The following is a 26,081-nucleotide window of genomic DNA, read 5'->3' as shown; positions in this document are numbered from 1 at the left end:
ATTCAGTTTTTTTTCCCCATCTCTCTCTCTCTCTCTCTCTCTCTCATATATCTGCATACAGTCATTCTGTCTCTCTCTGCCCCCCCAGCCCACAGTCCTTTTACATAGTCTCTTGCTCTCTCTCTCTCTCTCTCTCTCTCTCTTCCAACCACAGTCAGTCTCTCTCTCTCTCTCTCTCCCTCCCACCCACAGTCAGTCTATCTCTCTCTCTCTTCCATCCACACTGTCAATGTCTCTCTCTCCCTCTTTCTCTCCCTCTCTAGCTCTCTCTCTCACATCCAGTCAGTTTCTCTCTTTCCCTCTCTCTCTCTCTCTCTTTCTCTCTCTATTTTCCATCCACACTGTCAGTGTCTCTCTCTCTCTTCCTCTCTAGATCTCTCTCTCCCATCCACACTGTCAGTGTCTCTCCATTTTCCCATAAACTCATTTTGTGACTCTTCCATCCACACACTGATTCAGTTTTTTTTCTCTCTCTCTCTCTCTCTCTCTCTCTCTTATATCTGCATACAGTCATTCTGTCTCTCTCTGCCCCCCCCAGCCCACAGTCCTTTTACATAGTCTCTTGCTCGCTCTCGCTCTCTCTCTCTCTCTCTCTCTCTCTCTCTCTCTCTCTCTCTCTCTCTCTCCACCCCCCCCCTCCCCCGCTGATGAACGACCCGTGAGAGATAATAAAAACATCAGTTCCTCGCAGGCTGCTAACCAAACAAAAAACACATCTGCAGTAAAATGAACAGTAGGACTCGGTGGGAGGTGGCAGTAAAGGCTAAAGCAGGAGAAATGGCTGCGGGCCCTGAACCTGAGCCGAGACCCGGAGAGGCTTTACTCTCTCAGCTAGGCCTGTAACTGACGGACCCCTCAGCTAATCAAACCCCTGGACCTTCTTCAGACCTCCAAGCTCATGACAGTCGAACCTCTTTCTGATGTTCGTCAAAAGGTTGAGGTTGTTTTTAATCTTGGTTGTTACCATGGCAGCAGCAGCAGTGACTGGTTACCAATCTCAAACTGGGGTCCGGAGCCGCTCTGGGGTCTTTAGTTTAGAGTTTGCCGCAGAAACTGTCAGCGGCTTTTGGTGTTTGATCCCCGATGATGCCACAGCCAACCGTAAAAGGGGGTACCAGGCAGCATAACCGGTGTCACTCTCTCTGGGTGGGGTGGGCGTCCCTCCCCCCCACCCCCTCTCTCTTTTCATACGACCTGAAAGAGAGCACACTTTCACACTCGTTAGCAGGTAGGAGTTGGTATGTGTGTGTGTGGGTGTGTGTGTGGCACATACAGTCCTCCCTGGGCCGCCTGATCTGACCAATATTTTAGGCATAGACCCTCACATGACCTGTGAAGGTGTCCTGTGGTTCCAGACACCAAGACTGATATTAGCAGCAGATCCTTTAAGAAGTCCTGTAAGTTGTGAGGTGGGACCTCCATGGTCCATGTGTACCAGTGACACCCCACAAGACCTGCCTACCTGATGTTCTGGAGATGTTCTGACCCAGTCGTCTAGAACATCCCAGTCTGGTTCTTGTCTGCGTGGCTCAGATTAATACGCTTGCCCATTTTCCCTCTTTTAAGAACTGACTGGTCACTTGCTGTCCAGTATATCCACTGCTTGAACACGCAACCTGTCAGTGGTGTTCATTTTATGGCTGATGTATATCAATGTGTGTGTTTGTGTGTGTTTGTGTGTGTGTGTGTGTGTGTGTGTGTGTGTGTGTGTGTGTGTGTGGTTTAGTCAGATTTAAAAGGTGTTTCAAGGTTTAAGGTCCTAAGAGGGTTAAGATTTGTGTCAAGCCTTAACTTATCGGGACTGCTGAAGGGTCCCCTGGCATAGGCTCAGAGAAACTGTGTTTGATGGAAGCCAGCATGGTGTGTGTGAGGGGTGTGTGTGGGGGGTGTGTTGGCAGGACTTTAGTAGATGTGATGGAGGAGTGGACAGGGAAGCAGCTTTTATCAGCAGCAGATAAAGATATCCTGGCTGGACGGTTGCTCTAGCCACAACACACACACACACACACACACACACACATACACTCCATGTTATTGGATGTCTGGGCTGGGGGAGGATAGCTGCTGTGTGTGACATGGGGTTGACTAAGAGTAATTGCACATGCATATCACTTTGCTTGTGTGCATGTGTGAATGCAGAGGAGTGTGTGTGTGTGTGTGTGTGTGTGTGTGTGTGTGTGTGTGTGTGTAGAACTGCTGATCAAGATTTGGCTTTTGACCATCTGAGGGTGGCTGGCTGCAGCCCTGTCTATCTGCAGACACCGAGAGATGAGCTTCTCTAATATCTGCAGTGTGTGTGTGTGTGTGTGTGTGTGTCTGCACTTGTTTTTGTATGATTTGGGGATATGCAATAATTTGCAGATGTGTTGGTACTCTTGACACAATGAACCTAATGCACAGTTACACTTTCACAACAGTCCTCTCACACATTCTCTCTCGCTTTGCAGATCTGTTGCGCTGGAGTTTGAATTTAGTGGGAAATCACTGAATTCATTCTAATGTAGGAGTGTGGTGTTGGTGTACCTATTGTAGTGGCAGTGAGAATTCAGTTAAAGCCTGTTTGAAGAAAGTTAATGTGAATTCAATTCGGGTTGAGTTCAGGTCAGAGTCGGGTCTAATTCAGTTCAGACTCAGTGCTAATTCAGTTCAGAGTCTGTACTAATTCAGTTAGGTCTAATTCAGTTCAGAGTCTGTACTAGTTGAGTTCAGACTCAGAGCTAATTCAGTTCAGAGTCGGTGCTAATTCAGTTAGGTCTAATTCAGTTCAGAGTCTGTACTAGTTGAGTTCAGACTCAGTGCTAATTCAGTTCAGAGTCGGTGCTAATTCAGTTAGGTCTAATTCAGTTCAGAGTCTGTACTAGTTGAGTTCAGACTCAGTGCTAATTCAGTTCAGAGTCGGTGCTAATTCAGTTAGGTCTAATTCAGTTCAGAGTCTGTACTAGTTGAGTTCAGACTCAGTGCTAATTCAGTTCAGAGTCGGTGCTAATTCAGTTCCGACTCAGTGCTAATTCAGTTAGGTCCAATTCAGTTCAGAGTCTGTACTAGTTGAGTTCAGAGTCAGGTCTAATTCAGTTCAGAGTCGGTACTAATTCAGTTCAGACTCAGTGCTAATTCAGTTAGGTCCAATTCAGTTCAGAGTCAGCACTAATTCAGTTCAGAGTCCGTGCTAATTCAGTTAGGTCTAATTCAGTTCAGAGTCAGCACTAATTCAGTTCAGAGTCAGGTCTAATTCAGTTCAGAGTCAGTGTTAATTCAGTTCAGAGTCTGTGCTAATTCAGTTAGCTCCAATTCAGTTCAGACTCAGTGCTAATTCAGTTAGGTCTAGTTCAGTTCAGAGTCGGGTCTAGTTCAGTTCAGAGTCGGGTCTAGTTCAGTTCAGAGTCGGGTCTAGTTCAGTTCAGAGTCGGGTCTAATTCAGTTCAGAGTCAGTGCTAATTCAGTTAGGTCCAATTCAGTTCAGAGTCGGGTCTAATTCAGTTCAGAGTCAGTGCTAATTCAGTTAGGTCCAATTCAGTTCAGAGTCAGGTCTAATTCAGTTCAGAGTCAGTGTTAATTCAGTTCAGAGTCTGTGCTAATTCAGTTAGCTCCAATTCAGTTCAGACTCAGTGCTAATTCAGTTAGGTCTAGTTCAGTTCAGAGTCGGGTCTAATTCAGTTCAGAGTCAGTGCTAATTCAGTTAGGTCCAATTCAGTTCAGAGTCGGTGTTAATTCAGTTCAGAGTCGGTGTTAATTCAGTTAGATTGAGTTCTCTTCAGAATCATTGAATTCAGTTTAGAGTTGGTGTGAATCCAGTTCAGAATTGGTGTGAATTTAGTTTGGGTCCTGTGACCGTGAAGTGCAGAGTCTGTGACAATTTAGTTTAGATTTAGTTTAGATTCACAAGAGTCTGAATAGACTAGTCCGAATGAGGCCGTTCCCATACTGTTTCTAAATGGTTTAACGAGGTGGGTAATCCTATATTAAAAAGAATCAGTTAAATAGAAGAAGAATAGCCATAAACACCGGCCTCTGATTACACTCCTAATCAGTAAGGTTACGAAAAGTTCTCCACATGTGCATAGCAGAAACAAACACACTATTACTGAAACATGGGTTCTCACGGTACTGTTACGGTATATTATGGTAATTATGGTAATTAGTTTAGATAATTATGCTTCATAAAATCATGAGTGTCATAATTTTACTTCGGCTCGAAATCTGTCAATTCCTTCACGGATACGACTGGTACTGGTACTGGTACTCTCTCCCACCAGTCTGTACTGCACCCTTTCATCCAGAGGTTTTGTGTATTCGGCGGTGGGACTCGGAATGTTGGAGGACGTGACCTCTTCCTCTCGCCCCTTCTTTAAGCGGAAGGAATGTGAGGGACGTTGTCCCGAGTCCGCCATCTTCTCAAAGCAGTCAGATAAAAAAAATATATATATAATCTCCTCTTATCTACTCTGACTGGACTCACGTGATGCTCGTTGTCATGGTGACGTGTACACTAAGTGCTGTACAAGTTTATCAGATTGTTGAGTAAAGTGTGTAAATTTGAATTTGAAAATATATATATATATATAATCACCTCAGTCTGAATCTATAATCGGAAAGAAATTCAGTCAGATTGGAAAAAATATTGGAAACATAAATGTGAACATAGACCGTGTGAATTTATCCGAATCTGAGTGCAGTGGAAGTGAAGTGCAGTCGGTGCAAATTCAGTCCATTATCCATTCAGATCAGTTCAGTGATCAGTTCAGTCAAATTCAGTTAATTCAGTAAGTGGAGATGCAGTGTGAACGCAGCGCACAGTCAGTCCGGAGTCAAATTCAGTGAATTCAGTAAATGTGGAGTGAGTGAAGATGCAGTGTGAACACAGCGCACAGTCAGTCCGGAGTCAAATTCAGCGAATTCAGTAAATGTGGAGTGAGTGGAGATGCAGTGTGAACACAGCGCACAGTCAGTCCGGAGTCAAATTCAGTGAATTCAGTAAATGTGGAGTGAGTGGAAATGCAGTGTGAACGTGGCGCACAGTCAGTCCGGAGTCAAATTCAGTGAATTCAGTAAATTTGGAGTGAGTGGAAATGCAGTGTGAACACAGCGCACAGTCAGTCCGGAGTCAAATTCAGCGAATTCCGTAAATGTGGAGTGAGTGGAGATGCAGTGTGAACACAGCGCACAGTCAGTCCGGAGTCAAATTCAGCGAATTCAGTGTGCCGTCTGTACAAATCCGGATCGAGGTCAGTGTGACGGATGCCATGCTGATCACAGTGTGAATTCAGTGTGAATGGAGTGAAGTGCGTTGGATTCAGCCTCACTTGAACTTGTCGGGTTTGCCGTCGCTGTTTTTTAAGCGGCCTCCTGCACCTGTGCCAGGAACGGATGGCGGCGTGCGTTTTTATTGGCACCCACACAGCGTAACCCCGGGAAACGGCTCAGAGCTCCTCTGTGGTTTGAAGGCTGAGACGAGTCAGGACTGTTCGGGGTTTTTGGCAGGCGTGTGTGTGTGTGTGTGTGTGTGTGTGTGTGTGTGTGTGTGTGTGTGTGTGTGTGTGTGTGTGTGTGTGTGTTTGGCCCAGCCTGGAAGAAATACTCAAGCAACAGTATGAATGATGAGTCTTTAAGAATGATGTGTAAAATAGTTGGAAGTTCGCTGCAGGAGAGTTTGCAGCGGCTCTCGGGACAGTCCTAACAGCTTTTATTAATGACAGAGCAGTGGCTAATGATTCCTCTGTCCTCAGTGGAGGAAGTTCCTCTTGGAAGGTGCTGCGGTGAACTTCAAATCACCGTTCTCTAATGGTTCTCCGCTATCGAGAAGTCAGAAAGCGGAAGGGGGTGGGGGGGTGGGGGGTGGCGGAAGGAAAGGGAGTGAGGATCCAGTCGTGAAGTACTTGCTCTTTAAACGCTCATTTACTTTCTCTAATGGTTATATAGTGGCGAGGAGTCAGAATCCAGCGAGGGAGGGGGCGGCTGGAGAAGAAGAGGGAGAAGATGCAGTCATATGGGCTTAACCTGCGGTTTAAACACCCTCAAACTTTTCCTTTTCCCCTTCTTTTCCTTTCTGTTTGGGTTTGTTTTATCATCCTGGTATGTTCTCTTAATTAACTGGATGTATTTCCCTGACACAAACTACGGGAAGCAAAACAAACACAGATAGACACATTAACCCATCATTATCAGCGCAGTAATGCAGACCAGATGGGCCTTTCAGAGCTCAGCATACCAGCTTCAGCTCCGAGTGATCCATCTCACTCTCCATTCCTCACACACTCGCTCTCCTTTCTGTGTGAGAAAGTCGCTTACGCCGTTGTTTAGACCTCGCACGGCATCCGCGGTTCCCTCACGTTCTTGGTCGCGGTGGGACTCGTGTGCCGTAGCAGCCCAGTTCTACCGTAAACCTACCGTAAAGCACCCTTCTTTAAGTGAATTGCCAATTTTGCTGGCATATTTAAATACAAAATGACTTATGAAATGGTTCTTCAATGGTTCTTTAGTAAAAAAAAAAAAAAGTGGTTAGAACCAGTTGGTTTTGGTTCTTCTAGGGTTGAGAACCATTTAACACTAACACATTTTGGAACTGTGCTCAGATATACCATCAAACCACTGTAGCTCTAAATGTCATCTGATGAACTTAATCAAGGGTTCTTTAGTTAAAAACAGTGGTTAGAACCATTAGGTTGTGGCTCTTCTAGGGTTGAGAACCATTAAAACTCCTTAAATATGCCATCAAACCACAGTAGCTCTAAATGTCTTCATTTGATGAACTTTTTAAGGGTTCTTTAGTTAAAAACAGTGGTTAGAACCATTAGGTTTTGGTTCTTCAGGAGTTGAGAACCATTTACACTTATATAAAATATGCCATCAAACCACCATAGCTCTAAATGTCTTCATTTGATGAACTTTTTAAGGGTTCTTTAGTTAAAAACAGTAATTAGAACCATAAGGGTTTGGTTCTTCTAGGGTTGAAAACCATTTAAACTCCTTAAATATGCCATAAAATCACAACAACTCTAAATATCTTAATTTTATGAACTTTATCAAGGGTTCTTTAGTAAAAAACAGTGGTTAGAACCATTAGGTTTTGGTTCTTCAGGAGTTGAGAACCATTTACACTTATATAAAATATGCCATCAAACCACCATAGCTCTAAATGTCTTCATTTGATGAACTTTTTAAGGGTTCTTTAGTTAAAAACAGTAATTAGAACCATAAGGGTTTGGTTCTTCTAGGGTTGAAAACCATTTAAACTCCTTAAATATGCCATAAAATCACAACAACTCTAAATATCTTAATTTTATGAACTTTATCAAGGGTTCTTTAGTAAAAGTAATGGTTCTAACGATCACCTTTACTGAAGAACCTTTAAAGAACCATTTAACCATTATACAATTTTATAACTGTACCTAAATACACTGTCAAAATGACAGTAATGACTCTAAACGTCTTTGTTTGATGGACGTCTTCACGAGTACTTTGGTAAACATAATGGTTCTAATCATTGCTTTTTACTGAAGAACCATTGTAGAACCATTTTACCATGATGGTAAATGTTGGAACAGAATGTAAGTATGCCATCAAAATTACATTAATAACTGTAACAAGAAGTGTCTTAATTTGGTTAATTGCTTCTTTCATGGTTCTTTAGTAAAATCAGTTGTCCTAACCATTGTTTTTACTGAAGAACCATTAAAAGAACCGTTTTTTATTAAGCAATTGTGTAACTGTTAAAGGAATAGTCGTGTTTAGTTCTGTCCAATGACTAGCTTTCTCCTCTTTCTTGCCTTGCTGTTTTGTGATGTGATAGCAAAACAGAAAGAGGACGGGTTCTCCTTTTGAGTTTAGGTTCTCCTCCAGTTTTTTTTTTCCTCGTTTTTGCTCTTTTGTTTATTTTTGGCCACTGTTGCTCACAAGTGGCTTGGAACCCAGATTTGTGTAAATTCACTTTAGGAAATCGAGCCAGTTTAGCCCACTATCAGCTTTTTTACATATCTGCATCAGCACTGAATATTGCTATCATCTCACCATATCTACACATCCTTAATAATTAATTACATAGGTACATAAAGAATTACGTTCAGATTTCCCATTACTCACCTGTTCATCTGCAAAGCAGATAGACGTTAATGATTGGCTAAAAGGAGTGACTGAATTTGGGCGTGGACAAAGACCACAGTATGAAGGTAGAAGGAGCTGAATCTGCAGGTGTATGGAAGCTTACGGTCATACAGGTCTTCCAGCAGTGGCAGAAATCCCACTCTACAGCAAATTATCCTCTGAATTGTGGTTGAAAGACGAAACTGACGGACCGAGGGACCACCGGCGTGTTTCAGCGCTTCATTTCCGGACCTGAAGAGCTGCTTGTAGACGTCAGCACAGATCCTTTACAAGCAATTTCTAAAAGAACCGTCTGCAGACAAAACTGCAGACCATCAGCATCTAGAGCAGAGTGGCCTGCAAGAGAATGAGGAGAATGTCCTGTAGGCTGGGATTTCTGCCACTGCTGGTAGACCCGTATGACCGTAAGCTTCCATAAACCTGCAGATTCAGCCACTTCCTTCACATTATGGTCTTTGGCCACGCCCAAATGCAGTCAATCCCTCCTTTTAGCCAATCAGTAACTGTATCTGCTTTGCGACCTATTTTCCACACATCCAATGATACCCTCACTGCACTGTACTGCAGTCTTCTCAAAGTCTGAGTTCTGTCCTAATCATTTATATCCTAATCATCCTCGCGCAGCGCCATCTGCAGGAGCCTGAAGTTACTACCACCATGGCCTATTTTCCTCTTATTTCAACTCATGAAATCCCGGTGAATCGGGCAAGGGCAGTGTGTCGGTGTTGGACAGGCTGTGTGGGTGTGTGTGCGGAAATACATTGATTATGCTAACACACTATAGGCTGTACTGACTACCTTAAGAGGGCGCTATACAGCATTAGAAGAACTGTAATTGCACTTTTTTTTGTTTCCACTCCTGTGTGGTGATGCGAACCTTAACTTTTGTGTATCTAAAGCAGCCTGGTTTTACCTGATCTCACAAAGCAGTCATTGAAGTTCCCATCGTTTATGCTGATTTCCTTGTGTTTGAGAATACGTACAGTTACAGGAGAACCTCCTGCAGCTTCACTAACCCATCAGATGCAGCTGTAATTGATCTGGCCTTCTTTCTTTTTTTTATACTGTGCAAAGTGCTGTGAATCTGAATTAGTGACCCTGGGTTTGCAGGACTCTGAGCTGTCCTCCCCCTCTTTTTTTTTTTTTTTTTTGGTCTTTGCGGAACGATGTTTACTGGCGTTCCTCACATAGGATGCTTTTGCCAGCGCATTCCTCTCTGTGCGCGGGCTGGGAATACCTGGCTGGTTTATATCTTCCACATGCAGGCCGGAATGGCTCTGATTTTGCGAGCAGGAGCCGGAGCACGCTGACAAATCCTTCACTGTCTCCCCACACCAGGGCCATCTGTCTCCCTGGACAAAGCTTATGAAGTCAATTTTACGCTGTCCCGTTTGATTCCAGCATCGGGACCAGATGCCTCCTGTGGAGACGCATAAAACACACACACATACACACACACACATGGAAATATATATATATATATATATATATATATATATATATATATATATATATACACACACACATATCCGCACATGCATCCATGCATGCATATACACATTATATACGCTGTACTTGCACGCTCTAAGCGTGAGCTTACGCTACACAGACATTGTACAGACAAGCTTATATAGCTTATATAGTTATAATCTATACTAATATACACAAGTTATATCATATATACAATGACAACCTGCATACGCTGGTATGTACAGTACAAGTAAGTACAAAACAGGCCTCGCTGAAGCAGATGAACACGAACCTATTGGCTGCAGGAACGGCCAAACACTATCCGCTCCGGGTGTGTACTGAGTAGTCTGGAATATCTGTTTCCACGGATACCGTGTGTAAAAAAAAAATACAGTTTTAAAAATATACATATAATTGTGTATATATAATACATTGACAAAAGTATTGGGACACATGTTCATTCATTGTTTCTTCAGCAATCAAGGGAATTATTAAAATAATATTAATAATAATAATGATAATAAAAAAGAGCTTATCCTGCTTTTGATTGTTTAGACCGCCCCAGCATTGAGCTGTGGAGCAGTGGAAGAACTATGTCCTCTGCATCCAGCATCCTGACCTTAATAAACACTCTTGTCGCTGAATGCAATTAAATCCTCGGAGCAATGCTTCTCTGAAATCCAGCAGAAAGCTTTCTTCTTCCTTGAACAGTAGAGACTCCAGTTACTCCAACAGAAGCAGGATAAGCTCTTTTTATTATTATTATTATTATTTTTAAAATAATTTCCTTGATTGCTGAAGAAACAGTGAATGAGCGTGTGTCCCAATACTTCTGTCAATGTATTATATACACACAATTATATGTATATTTTTCATTTTTTGTATTTTTACACACCGTATCCGTGGAAACAGATATTCCAGTCTACCCGGGCGGATAGTATTTGGCCGTTCCTGCAGCAGCACATACCTTCATGTCCTCACACAACAGAAGGGGTGCAGATAGCGATCTCCCTGTAATACTTTGCAGAATGTCACATTGTTGCCCATTACGGAGATTTATCTGGTCTCTCAGCCACCGTAGATCACAGAGGTCCCGAGGAGGGCTAATGTTTAGCAGGCAGGCGTTACTGCCCAGTATTTATTGGGTCCCTTTCGCTGCTGTCCAGAGCAAGAGTACCTCAGCTGAGATGCTTAAAGCAACACGGGGCTCCGCAAACCTAAACGGCCTACTTCTGCTTTACGCTCTCTCTCTCTTTCTCTCTCTCTATACAATTGACAAAGCTAACTCGGCCGAGCTGTTAGGCTCTTGACTTGCGTGAGAAATGTTTTGCTCGCCCCCTTCGCACCCCTGATGCTCGCGGGCCGATGATTGAACCTCCCGAGCCGTGTGCAGGTTTCCTCTGCCAGGTTCAACAGCCATCGAGCCATTGGCTCGGGAATCCGTCGTCACGTCAGGCGATGGTTTGGAGACTGCCGGGGGAGGGGGCCGCCGCGGCCTGCCGCTTTCTTCTTGTTGTTATGGATGTGAATTTACAGTAACTGCAATCCTGGAATAACAAGCTCGTTTGTCTCCGGGCTCGCGCGGGGATGGTTAACGAGTCCGAGAACCTAAACAGCAGTTCTCTTTTGTTATACGAGACGGACAACCCGGCGTGTTGGTGGGCACCGAGGCATGATGTATCGGCAGAGACTCAATGAATTCACCACCTCACCTGCGTTAGACGGGTTCCGCCGCGGAAAAGGCAAGGAGGACGCAGCTCTGCTAATTTAAGCCTGCTGTTTGGAAACCGTGTCCGTCTTAAACCTGAATAGTGCGTCTGTAGTGTGTGTGTGTGTGTGTGTGTGTGTGTGTGTGTATAGGTAGACCTGTAACGGATTTAGTTCAGCATGTTTGTGGAGTCCCACAGGGTTCAATTTTAGGGCCCATGAAACTTGGAAACTATGGAAATTGTGGCAGTTATGTAGTTTTGAGAGTGAAGAACTGAATGAAGTGTGGACCTACTGTAAACACTGGGTTTAAGGGGGTTAAATAAATAACTGCACACTTCTAAAATAATGCAGAAAAGGTTCTTTAAGTGATACTGTAGAGGAATCACTTTTGGTTTCTTATAGAACCAAGTCTATATGAGTGTGCAGAACCTTTTTAAAGGCTTTCAAAGATTTTTTTAACCAATAAAAAGGTTTTTCCACTTTCTCACATTGTTTCATTTTAAAAGTTCTTTAAGGAATCAAATGCGATTCTTCTTAGGAATCATTTAAAGAAGCCTTTTTGAGGTTTTCCTCCAATGCGAAGAACCTTTTAAGCAGTAAAGTAACAGTTTGAGCATTAAAATGGTTCTTTGGAAAAACAATATTCATAAATATGGTGATTGCTTTCTTTTCTTATGTTGTAATGTAACAGTAGGAGCTTTAGGACACCCTATTAAAATTTTTTTTTTTTTATAGAGTCTTTTGTGAACATATGTAACCATATATAACCATATGTGCGTTTGATCTTCATTTGGAGGGATGGGAATGATATAACTAAACTGTACAACTGAGGAAATGTCTTTTAATGTCTTCATTAGTAAAATTTAATCAATTGCAGTAAGCAGTTTCAGTGGAACTCTCTTTCATAATTTATGGCTTGATGTGACATTTTCTTCAGCTTTCACTGTAAATACTACAGTACAGATATATAATAAATCATACAGAAGAGCTTATATAGTTATAGTCTATGCTAATACACACAAGTTTTATATCATATATGCAATGATAACCTGCATATGCTGGTATGTACAAATGTTTGTGGACACCCCTTCTAATAAATGCGTTCTGTGGAGAAGTACTGCCAATAGAATAGGCCTCTCTGAAGCAGATGAACACGAACACAAACCTATTGGCACCATGCTGCCTAATGCCAGGCGTGGGCTAGAGGGGGTATGAAGCCCGCCCCCAGCATTGAGCTGTGGAGTAGTGGAAGAACTGTGTTCTCTGAATAATATAACTAAACTGTACAACTGAAGAAATGTCTTTTAATGTCCTCATTAGTAAAATGTAATTAATAGAAAAGCTGTTTCAGTGGAACTCACATTTTCAGAATTTATGGCTTGATGTGACATTTTCTACAGCTCTTAATTTACTTTTGTTTTTTGTTTTTTGTCAATTTCCTTTTCATTTATTCTGTTCTGTCATTTGTTGTGCTCTCCGGTGTCGACCAGAGGAGGACGGGTTCCCCTTTCAAGTCTTGGTTCCTCTCAAGGTTTTTCCTCTTGCCTCTGTCGCTCTCGGCTTGCTTAAAAGAGGCTGAAAATGATGCTGCTCTGAAGTGATGGTGCTCTATCCAGTAGTTTGAGGTGGGATGGTGATCATCATCCAACCTCCTGACCTACCTACCCTAATGATCTCATCACTGAATGCAATCAAATTCTCTCCAAAGTTACCTTTAAGTAGTTAAATTGCACTGCATCATGGGTCATGTGCAATACCCCCCCCCCAACATGTGCAATTACCTGTAAATAATCTGTAAATAATATTGTTATTGCTTTTGCTTCTATAATTTATATTGTGTATATAGTGGTAATTTATCTAAGTTTTTGCATCTGAATATATATCCCTTTTCTGCTGTGACACTGCGAATTTCCCCACTGTGGGACTAATAAAGGATTATCTTATCTTATATTCAGGTATTATAATATATATATATATATATATATTATATCATATATTGTTATATATTATAAATTAATCCAGATCAAGGTTTTTAGTCTTGTTTAGTCCAATTGTTGCAGATCATCGTCTTCTGAAACAGCCAGGCTAACCCTAAACTTGATCCATGTGCTTCTGCAGATGCAAGACTCCGTCCCGCTGACCAATCCCGGAGTGTCCCAGGTGTGTGTCCGTGCAGATGGAAAGATCACGGCGGCGGCTGGCTGGGATGGCAGCGTACGAGTTTTCGGATGGAAGAGGCTGAAGCCACTCGCCGTCCTGCAGCACCACAAGGACCTGGTTCACAGCGTGGCCTTCTCGGACCACCCAGAGCCCTCGCAGAGACTGATGGCTGCAGGCTCCAAGGACCAGCGCATCAGCCTGTGGTCTATTTACAGTGAACGCTGAGTCTGTCTGGAGGTTGAGCCCCAGTGTGTCGTCTTCCGGCCTCAACAATCCAGGTGGTGAAATAATGATGATGATGATGATGATGATTATAATGGAAGAATAAGGGTGTAATCAGTGGAATGACGCAGATCATATTTGAAGTTATTTGCGGTCAGCTTGCCACGTCGTATATAAAAAATAAAAAAAATTTAATGAGCTAGAAATTTGAGTTAGACAAAACCTTGTCTATAAAATGTCAACTTTACAAGAGAAGGGAAAAACCTTCTTAATTTTCAATGGAAGTCAATGTAAAAATGTTTTATTCCTTGTCATTTTGGAGCATTTCTGTTGGTCCGTTCACCATGAAATTTGGACTAGATGTGAAGAACAACTGCTGGATTCAAATTATGTGAAAAAGTCAAAAACTGCAAAAATTGAGATGCAAGGTATACAAGGTTTTGGCACGACAGCGGCCAGAAATAACTGTATTTGACTTTATGCCTGGGTTTGTTGCACAGCACCGTGGTTCAGCCGGAAGAATGAGTAATCAATACTAATCAGTTCAGTAACTCGGGCATGAATGAAGTGAGTCTTAAAAAATACCTCGAAAACCTTGAGACCATATTTCTATTAATTCAAGCCATGTGTTTTTACATGGCTCACGTTTCTCATGTTTATCTGCAGCTGTTGAAGTTAACATGAGTCTCAATGTGCTGTCCGCTCCAGGAATGGTCTAAATCCCAGAGTGGCCCAACCTGGCCTTCTTTACTCATTGTTGAGTGGGTGTGCCATACCTGTATGTCAAGAGTGAGGGCCAGAATTAAGTGATATCCCTGGTCAAATGCACCAGATTTAATGTATCTGTTAATGTCCAGGTTTAGTATGTGTGTGTCCAAGCAAAGAATCCCCCAACTTTCGGGACCCTGTTCACTCTGGTTCACGCTGGTTCATTCAACTTTCTACAACATTATAAAGCTGCTGACTTGCTTCCTCTGGTGCAAACTATAGTGCACCTCCACTCTTAGGCTGCTCCATCAGTAGCACTTTGAACCACCTTAAACCGTCCCCCCACTGGCTCATCCATCCTCATATTAGTCCTCCCCCATCCCCAAAGGTCACAAGTGCCTTTCTGTGTCATGATCCTGAAAATATGAACTAAAGAGAGCTTTTTTTAAAGTGTTATTGAGAAATAGACTGAGCCTAATGTCAGATCATTTCCGTAGAACTTCTGTGGATTATTTCTGTCAGATTATTAGAATGTAGGGCTTAAAATGGGGTTGTTTGGATAGACCGTCATGGTTTAAATTTGATTAGTTTTATAAAATGTCATGCTTCTAAGTGGATTTTCTGAATAATCTAATGCATAACTAATAAATTAGTCCTGTAGATCTTCATGCTTTAAATTGAACTAATTTTATAGAACGTAATGCTTCAAATTGGATTGTTTCTATAGGTTCTATAGAAACAATCCAATTTGAAGCATTATGTTCTATAGAATTAGTCCAATTTAAAGCAAGTTGTGGATTTGGTCTATACAGCTTAATATTTCAAACTGGATTAGTTTTATAGAACTTCATACTTCAAATTGGATTGTTTCTATAGAACGTGATGCTTTCAATTGGTTTAGTCTGTATAACCTCTTATGCTTTAAATAGGATTAATTCTATAGAATGTAATGCTTCAAATTGGATTGTTTCTATAGAACTTCATGCTTTAAATGGGATTATTCTGTATAACTTCAATCCTTTCATTTCTGTAGAGCGTAATGCTTTAAATTGGAATAGTTTCATGGAACTACTTCAGATTGGATTAGCTGTATATATGGGAATGCTTCAAATTGGGTAGTTTCAATGGTGAATAATGCTTCAAACTGGATTAATATCATAGAACCTCATACTTTAAATTGGAATAGTTCTATTGAACGTAATGCTTCAAATTCCATTGTTTCTATAGAGCTTCATGCTTTAAAAAGGATCAGTCTGTATAACTTCATGCTTTAAATAGGACTAATTCAATAGAATGTAGTGCTTCACATTTGATCGTTTCTATAGATTTACATTTACGGCATTTAGAAGACTATAGAGCTGGATTAGTATCATAGAACATCATGCTTCAAACTGGATTAGTTCTAAAGAACGTATTGCTTCAAATTTGATTGTTTCTGTAGAGCTTCATGTTTTAAGTTGGACTAATTCTATAGAGCTTCATGCCTTAAATTGGATTAATTCTGTAGAACTTCATACCTCCAACTGGACTAGTTTCATACAACCTCATACGTCAGATTGGATTAGTTCTATAGACCGTAATGCTTCAAATGCTTCGGAACGTCTCTATAGAGCTACATGCTTCAAATTGGATTAGTTTCATGGAAACTCATGCCTCAAATTGGATTAATTCTATAGAACCTCATACTTCAAATTGGATTAGTTTTATAGAGCGTAATGCATCAAATTCAATTGTTTCTGTAGAGCTTCATGCTTCAAATTTGATTATTTCTGTAGAGCTTGATGCTTTAAATTGGATTAGTTTCATGGAAGCTCATACTTCAGATTGGATTAGTTCTATAGAGCTTAATGCATCAAATTCGATTGTTTCTGTAGAGCTTCATGCTTTAAATTGGATTAATTCTATAGAGCTCTGTGCTTCAAATTGGGTTAGTTTCATGGAAACTCATGCCTCAAATTGGATTAATTTTATAGAACCTCATACTTCAAATTGGATTAGTTCTATAGAGCGTAATGCATCAAATTCGATTGTTTCTGTAGAGCTTCATGCTTTAAATTGGATTAATTCTATAGAGCTCTGTGCTTCAAATTGGGTTAGTTTCATGGATACTCATGCCTCAAATTGGATTAATTTTATAGAACCTCATACTTCAAATTGGATTAGTTCTATAGAGCGTAATGCATCAAATTCGATTGTTTCTGTAGAGCTTCATGCTTTAAGTTGGACTAATTCTGTAGAACTTAATGCCTCAAACTGGACTAGTTTTATACAAGCTCATACTTCAGATTGGATTAGTTCTATAGACCGTAATGCTTCAAATGCTTCTGAACGTCTCTATAGAGCTTCACATGCTTCAAACTGGAATAGTTTCATAGATCTTCATACTTCAAGTTGGATTAGATCAGTAGAACTTCCTACTTTAAACAGGACCCTTTCTGAAGAGCTTCAGCTGCACTTCTTGCTTAACTTCATCATCTAAGGTCACCTCAGCTCCACACACACACACACACACACACAAACCAACAAACCAGAGGTGTTTTAATCCGTTACATTGTCCGCCCCAGAGCCGGGCCTTTTTCCGACTGCGCCCTGTTTGCTTTGCAGCTGGGAGATGTGCTTCAGTAGACTTGTATTTGCGCTATAAGTCGCACCTGAGCGGCAGCGTGTAATTCACGGCTGTTTTTCCAAACCCGCTGGTGAGTTTAAGCGCTGCCCTCTGGATTGACCTGGCCCGCATTCATCACACAAGGCTAATCACTAGCGCACGGACAGGTCTGTTTGTTAACAAGATTCATTGGACTGGCTCGGCGGCGTTTAATTTGCTCTGTAACAAAAGCCGTGGAGGCAGCTTGCCTTAACTTCCACTTTGGAAGCCGGTCTACCGAGGCCAGATTAATCGCGGCGTTGGTCATGTTGTCGTGTTTGTTTTGCTGAACTGCTCTCTGTATTAATTGAACAGGCAGATACTGACATTTATTCATTAACTTCTAAATAAATGGGTTGTTTTTTTATGTGGGCCTGATTTATTTTTTCTTACTTTTACTGAGGTGAACTGTTCATTACGGAATAATTTATGAAATCTGAGCAATGTTTTTTTCCTTTAAAGGAAAGACCGTCTGTATGGTTTGTGTAATGGTTTACTGTGTAGTAGTTTTGAAAGGCCGAAAATGTCTACATTTTTTATTATGAGAGGTATTAAATCCTAAAGGCAGAGTTGGAAAGAGTCAACATTGAAAGGATGTTTACAAGGCTAGTGTAGCTAGAAAGTAATGGATGATGTCAACCCGAATAGAAGCAGAACTAACAGGTATGGCTTTCATAAATAAAAATAGTCTTCTATGTATTTTGTGTAGATCCCTGAAAAAGTTATATCGTGGCCAGTGAAGTCTTCTTAGATCTAGTCAATATTGTAGCTAATACTAAATAATAAGTAGTTACAGATCAATTAGTAGTCATTACTAAACAGTTTATAGTACTTACTAAATAATTAGTACTTGCTTAATAGTTTTTACTGAATGTTTTTAGTAGTTTAATTGCTGTAACTTTTATAATAGTAACTCAGTACTTTTTAATCATTTTTGATAGTTACCGACTAATTAGTTGTTACAGAATAATTGATAAGTTACTTAATCATTTGTAGGACTTACCGAAGAATTTATAGTAGTTGCAGATCAATTTGTAGTAGTTACTGAATAATTGGAGATTAACTGACTTAATTGTTACTTTATAATAATTACTTTTTAGTAGTTAGTGAATAATTTAGAGTACTTACATTTACATTTACGGCTGTAAGCATACGCTTTTATCTAGAGCGACTTACAAAAGTGCTTGAGTAATTGAATAACATTACTGATTCATTAGTTATGTTCATTTACACTAATTATTGAAAAATTAGAAATGTATCATGAGTTCTTACTGAATGTTTTAATAGTTATTGAATTATTTTTAGTAGTTGAATAACTTGTAGTTACTGAAACGTTTATAATAGTAGTTACTTAGTATTTTTTACATAATTTATGGTTCGAGTTACTGGCTAAATAGTTGTTACTTAATAATAGTAGTTTGGAGGAGAATTTGGAGTAGTTACAGAGGAATTATTACAAATCAGTTATGTTCATTTACAGTTACTGAATAATTAGAACTTAATCAGTCATTTCTGAATGTTTAAAATTGTTAGAAGTTACAGTAATGTTAGTAGTTAATGAATTGTTTCTACTTTTATTATAGTACGTTTTAAAAAGTACTTGATGATGGTTATTGACTAAGTAGTTACTGTGTTATTAATAGTAATTATTCTTTTGTTTTACCTACTGAAGAAATGATCATAGTTACTGAACAATTTATAGGAGCTGCTAAACAAACTTAAAGTAATTTGATTGTTACTGATTTAATTAGTCATGTATCATTTATAGTAGTTTTTGAATAATTTACAGACGTTATAGATTAATTTAAGTAGTTGCTGTATAGTATTTCCCTTAGGTTTTCTAAGCTAAAATGAACTGCTAAGGCTGTACTAACCTGTTTTTTGCTACACATTTCTGCAAACATAGCAGCTTTTTCCATTAACCCATGTAGAAAATTTGCATCAGGTAATTATTTTGATGGATTAAAGTCATCCTGAGACTTATTTGCTATTGCAATAAATTACAAATGCAGCATTGATTGACCTCTACGTTTCAGAAATGCATTAAACATGAAGTCATGCCTCATATTGAATGTTTTGGCTTATAGGTGTCATTTTAAATGTATTTATTAATTTGACTTTTTTGTGGTTCTACATTTTCTTCAAATGTTGAAGCATAAATGAGTAGGTTGGATTCATATGGAACGTTTTGGGGAAAAGTATGTTCGGAGATTTGGAGTAATATGTTCTATGGCCTAATATCCAGCTTACTCCCTTAATACCCTATACCTATTGTTGGATTGTTTAGAAGCTAATAATGGGAAGAGTGAGTCAATACCAAGCGAATGCTTTCAAGTGGAGGAAATGGTAATCTTCCTGTCCCGTCCAGTTGCCCTCCATATGACGTGAATCAATCATAAAGCCACGTGGGGATTCCATTGAAGATCAAACGGCACACGGCCGTTCTGCCCCACAAAAGGGCAAGTGGCCTTGGGATATCCCATTAGACTGTACAGGATGGGGGCTGGTGGGGTGGAACTATAGAGGCCATCCTCTTGGAGGAAAATAACAGCAGGCGAGTCGCCGGTCAGATAGGAAGACAAAACAGTTCGTGCCACCCTCGGCCTTCGCGAGCCTGGCCCTTGTCGTTCCTGGACGTCCCATTGGAAGCCTTTGGTCCATGACCTCTGTGGTGAACCGTCTGGCTGGTAACAGCTTCCTATGTCTCCTGTAGACTTTGAGTACACAACAAAACCCAATGATTCCCCTTTTTCAGTGGGGGGGCGGCCTTCCGTCCGCTGGCACATAAATCAAAATGCCAGAAATTTGTGTTGAAACCTCTTAAATCACCAAATAATAGATCAGCTAAGGAAGTCAATAAAGACAGAGGCCCCTCTCCAGCACCTGCCCCGGAATTGTACTCCTACCTTCTTTTTTTTTTCTGGACACTGCAAAAATGATATCTTGATGAAATCCTCTTAAATGTGGTCAACAATGAACAATTACTCAATATGAATTCATAAGTTTAAATAATACTTAAGTTACAAAATTTACAGTAGTTATGAATTATTCATTGCAGTTATTGAACAATTAGTAGTTAGTAAACAATTAGCAGCATTTACTGAATCATTAACCACAGATACTGGTTCATTTATAGTAAGAACTGAGTTATGTACAGCGATTACTGAATTATTAGTAGTTATTGAAAACTTTATAGCAGTTACTAAAACATTTATAGTAGGTACTGAATTATGCATAACAGTTACTGAACAGTTAGTTACTGACATTGACTGCAGTTATTGAACATTGATACTAAACTTCTATAATTTTATAAAGTTACAATTTATATAAAGTTACGGAATAATTAACAGAATTAACGCAGTTTCTCTAATTAATAGTTATTGAATACAGTAAATTAATATTATAGTAGATACTGGATAATTTACAGGTGTTACTGAATAAATTAGTCATTACTCCCTAATTAGTAGTTACTAAATGGTTTATGGAAGGTAGTAAATAATTACTATTTAATAATTGTCTAAAAAATTTAGTCATTTTCTGAATGACTTAATTCATAGTAGTTACTGAACAATTATACTAAATAATCCACAGTACTTTTTTTTTATTTTAGGATTACAGAATAATTAATGGGATAATTTGGTAGATGCTAAGTTATTTCTAGCAATTTCTCTGTAATTAGTAGTTATTGATTACAGTAAATGAATATTATAGTAGATACTAGATAATTTGCAGCTGTTACTGAATAAATCAGTCGTTACTGCCTAATTAGTAGTGAATAGTTACTGAATAGTTAATGGTAGTACTTAGTATTTTTTAATTAATTAGTTGTGGGTGAATCATTTAGACATTTTATATAGTTGTGTATATTTTAGTAATTCCAAATATTTACAGCAGTTACTGAATAGTGTATGAATGTATAGTAGGTACTGAATAATCTATGGTAGGTAGTAAGTAATTAGTACTTAATAATTAGTTGTTAATTAATCATTTATATTCCTTTTTGAATGGTTTACATACATTATTGAATCATTTGTAGTAGTTAGTTCCTAAGTAGTAATTTCTGAATATTATTAGTAGTTACAGAATAATGTCTAGTAGCTGATTAATAGTTCATGGTGGTAGTAAATTAGTATTTAATAATTCATTTTTACTGAATCATTTATAGAAGTTGCTTAATAATTTGTTGTTATTAATTGTTGATGGGTAATTGGTAGTAATTACTGAATAATTAGTAGTTTCTGAATAATAAACCTTATTTACAGCTTAATCAGACTGGATTTAAAGGGGTTAAACTATTTAAACATCATGTTAATTAAATTTTAATTACAGTGACAGTAATTGGGCTTTTGGTATGACTTAATTCTACATGTAACACTACAGCAGTGACACCAGCAGTGAAAAACCGGCCTCGCCCTGTCATTGTCCTTTTTTTTTTTTTTAAACAGACCTCCCTGGCGGACATTACGGCCTGATGGCTGGCCTCAGTGTTCTACCATGTTCCAGTCAGATGCCCTCGGGCTGCTGTGGTTAGACAGGTGGAAAAGATGGTGGGTTTTCGTGTTGATGAATGATGACCCAGGGCTAATTTCAGACGCTTGTGCTCCAGAGAGAAACTGAGGCCTCATTTTTGTCGTTCTTCTTAGACAGCGTAGTCGTTTAGACGTTGGCGAGCTCGTTGGAGAAGAGGTAATCGTGTTTGCTAACACGGCCCTGGTGCTGATGTGTTTTTATATTCGGCATAAAATGTCCGTCAGCGACGGCAAATGGATCGTAAACCGTGCTGTGGATGACGAGGCCAGAGAGGAGCGGAGTGGGGAAGGCGGCCTTGCTTTAGCTTGTCTGGGTGACCTCAGGTTGGGTTTTATTTTCTTTATCCGTCCTGCAAGAACTGATTCTGTCTCGAGATGTGCCAGGCAGCCGAGGTGCGACTGTATACACACCATAAAGTGAGCTGGAATGGGTTTGTGAGTTGGGCTGTGTCGTTGAGTCCCTCATCTTTCTTGCTCTGTGGTTGCTATAGGGGCAGACCCACAGGCCTGTAGGGGGTGCTACACTCTACGTGCCCAGACTTTACGCATTTTAGGATATAATGTGAGCAAAATGTACATTTACTGGTAACGTGTCTTGGTCCTGAGTTGTGGAGTGTGACCTTATTATCTATGGGCTTGGGACACATTCTCAAATACAGGTTATATAATGTACATTTATAAAGAAAAAAAAAAGGTTTTTAATAATAATAAATAAATAATAAATATCAATAAAAACTAATATGTGTGTTTGTGTATATGTGTGTGTGTGTGTGTGTGTGTATATATATATATATATATATATATATAATGTTTTTTTTATAAAATTATATGTAAATACAGTTCAGTAATCAGTAATTCAGTAAAATAAACCCTGAAGCTGTATAAGCTGTAGGGGGGGGGGTTGACCTTTTATTACATTTTCTCAAATTGCAAATAAACCCATAAGCCGATATTCATATGTTCTTACTTTTTAAAGCTAGTTCTATCTCTTAAGAAGTCTGATTAGCTGAACTTACTTCACTTCTGAATGTTGCCGTAATATCAGCTTTACCCCCTGAATATAACACATTTACCAAGGTTGCTACATCTGTTTTATATTAAATTCTAATTATAATAAGCAGCATATATTTATTATTGTTATTCTTCGGAAGCTTTTAAAATGAGACCTGTAATAATTGCACAGTAAATGTTGGTGTTTGTGTTGAACTGTCCTTCAGAGTTTCCTGTGGGGTCACTGCCGTCCTGTACACTTCAGTATTATTACACGTAAAGGAAGCTCACTCAAGCTGCGCTCCCACAATGAGCATTTACTGCAAAAGAAAATAGTATTTATACTATTACTACTAATAATAATAATCATTTTTTTATCATCAGCATCAGAATTTTTATAATTCTTCAGTGCAGTGAGAAATATCTTTTACACCAAGAATTAACATTAGTATTATGTTGTGCATTAACACATCATTACTATTTGTATCTATTCTATAATGCACCTCAGCATCTCAATATATAAATATTATAAACAAACATCACTGCTTATATGAATACCTGTTATCAAATATGCAAAAATGTATTTGACTGTATTGATTTTTGTAAAAATAAGTGAACACGTCCTCTACTGACAACAAATACAACAAAACAAAATTTACCAAACTGAAAAAATCAGCATATAGATGAGCAGTTACTTTTAAACACAGCACATTTATGTTGTTATTGTTGTCACATTAATCATGTTATTATTTCAAATATGTAAAATTCAGTAAATCACCCATTTTTGTGTTGCAGTGTTCGGATGTGTGTCTAATTGTATAATATTTATGCTAGTAAACATCAACAAAACATGTTGACTGGAGATATCCAAACTTTTAAAATAGTCATTAATTTAAAAATACTTTTAATATATTAGTACTCTGTGTTTTATAGCATATTAGACATTTATTGTTTTCTTAATGGAAAATAAAATGCATGTATTTGTGTGTGCCCAATAATAATGACATTATGAATACTTTTCATAAAAAAAAAATTTAATACAAGAATCAGCTATGGATTTATGGCGCAATATTGTTGATTTATTTGCTTTCCTAATAAAAACTGTAGTATCTGGTAGTTTGGATGACAGCTTTATTTTATTTTATTTTTACCTTTTTTAATTGTTTACTAATTAATGACTTTATTAGCTGTGCGTCATGCTGCTCTGCCTTGCCCTAAAAATAATATTTAGGTGTTTTATTACCCTACAAAAACATTTTTAGTGCACTTTTACAGCAGCAGTACGTTTGTGGCCTCGGTAGCTGGAAACGCTATTTAACCTCTGACCCCTCTAAAAGCGCTTTTGCTGTGGGAGGTCAGGCGGGGTGTGGGCGCCGTGTTCCTCTACTGTAGACGCTCCGTAAAGGGGGAGAAAAAGGAAAAGGAAAATCGGGCGATGAAAGAGCTCATGACCAAAGCTGTCCGTGGCAGTTCTGGGTGCGTAGCTCCAGAAAGTCATGGAGTAAATATTGTAGAAGTCGTTTAGAGCAGATCAGCTGTAGTCTGGAACAATAAGGCTTGATTTCGACTCTTTAGGAATGAAAGGGAAGTGCTTTGGGATTTGTTGTTTATGAGTGGCTGTTTAGGCCGTATTGATTGAGGCTTCAGGCCTGAAGGCTTTGGCTGTTGGAGCTGAGTGTGCTAATGTATCAACCAAACCATCACAGCCTGATGGAGCTGTTTTGTTGCATCCACAAAACGTGGTGGTGATGAATCACAGCCGTTTTGGTTTTACCTCTGCCTTCCCGAATCAAAGGTGCGGATTCTTGTTTTGCACACGGAAGCCATGTTGGAAAAATGTAAACACACATGTGCCGGCCTGCACTGGGCAGGTGCACCGGAGCGGTTCTCCGAGGCCTCGGTGAAAGAGAAATCATGCCACAGCTGTCACACCACTGCAGTTTGTGTGTGTGCATGCAATATAGCTACACAGTATGGACAAAAGTATTGGGACACCTGCTTTTGTTGGAGTGACTATCTCTACTGTCCTTGGAAGAAAGCTTTCTGCTAGATTTTGGAGGTGCATTGCTGTGAGGATTTGACAGCATTCAACAACAAGAATGTTAGTGAGGTCAGGAGGTTGGTTGATCACCACCACCACCACCACCACCACCACCACCCCAGCTCATCCAAGAAAGTATTGGATGGAGCGCCACCATCATTCCTGAGGACACAGTCCTTCCACTGCTCCACAGCTCAATGCTCAATGCCTACACCTGGAACTAGGCAGCATGGTGCCAATAGGGTCGTGGTGTCTAATCTGCTCCAGAGAAAGTCTTATTCTTATTCTATTGGCCTTCTCTACAGGGTCTAGACAAGCTACTGAACAATGAGCGCAACTTAAAGTAGCTGAATGCTTCCATTAGAAGGGGTGTCCACAAACATTTGGCCATATTGCATGTTTCTACAAAGGGGGAAATTTATTAGATTTACCTTCTTATACCATAAAAGTATGTTTTCTCAACACTTGTGTGTTTGATTACTGATGCATTGTGGGTTATGTTTGAAGAGCAGCATTTTAAAGCAGATAGACCACTCCCACTGTGCGCTAGCCAAGCTAAAGTACAGCATAAACATGGTGGAGGTAGTTTACCACACTGTTACAACCGAGACCTCCAAAGTAAACATTGAGAGAACAGCAGCCCCCTTCAGATACATTCAGAATTTACATTCTCCTATAGATATTATGTAGGTTATGTCATCGTCCAAATATGAGCCATAACACACCATAACCTACTGTTTACATGAATTCATATGCATTGGAATGTGTGTATTTTCCCCTCCCAGTATTTTACCTCACTTACCAGCAACTGGTACAACCGACCCCTCAGTCAGTTACAGTAAACCTCGCCTATTCGGTAAGTTGCGAAGTTTTGATGTTTATACGTATTCGGCCCTCGGCTAAAGTGTTCATAAATGATTAGTATTGGATACAAACCGTTAACGGGATAATTTGTGATGTTTACACTTATTCTACTTTCAGCTGATTTATTTATACAATTGAAATTGGAAACTGTTGCAGAATGAATAGTTAATATATGTTTGATGTTGGAAACAAACTGTTAGTTAAATTTTGATGTTTACACTTATTCTGCTTTCAGCTAATTTATTAATCGGCTATAGAGCAAGTTGTGGCATTTACGTTTACTGATGGGATATACTATGATGTTTACACATATTCTACTTTCAGCTGAAATGTTCATAAATTATTACTATTGGAAACAAACTGTTACAGTTAACCTCACATACGTTTTGATGTATACACTTATTCTGCTTTGGGCTAATTTATTAATAAATTAATGGTTGTCAACAAACTCACTTGTCAGTTAAACTCACTTATGGGGTAAATTGTGATGTCATGCTTTAAGCTGAGTATTCTTAGGATATTGGTGTTATCAGTTTACTCTGCTTTCAGCTGAAATGTTAATAAATTGTTATATATATAGTAGTATTTATATAGTATTTGAAACTAACTGTTACAGTTAACCTCACCTATGGGGTGAGTTGTGCCG

General features: G+C 39.4%; 1 protein-coding gene across 1 annotated transcript in view; it reads left to right on the top strand.

The window, feature by feature from the left end:
• Positions 1-17,378, top strand: part of gnb1l (guanine nucleotide binding protein (G protein), beta polypeptide 1-like) — a 70,323-nt gene extending 52,945 nt beyond the window's left edge. Inside the window, exon 7 of the mRNA XM_072664638.1 lies at positions 13,396-17,378. Within this exon, the coding sequence (XP_072520739.1) occupies positions 13,396-13,662 (267 nt within the window). The 3' untranslated portion in view covers positions 13,663-17,378. The remainder of the gene's footprint in view (positions 1-13,395) is intronic.
• The last annotated feature ends 8,703 nt before the right edge of the window (positions 17,379-26,081 follow it).

This window comes from Salminus brasiliensis, chromosome 20, assembly GCF_030463535.1.
Source record: "Salminus brasiliensis chromosome 20, fSalBra1.hap2, whole genome shotgun sequence".
In the NCBI taxonomy this organism is placed as follows: domain Eukaryota; kingdom Metazoa; phylum Chordata; class Actinopteri; order Characiformes; family Bryconidae; genus Salminus; species Salminus brasiliensis.
This window is presented reverse-complemented; position numbering and strand designations above follow the sequence as displayed.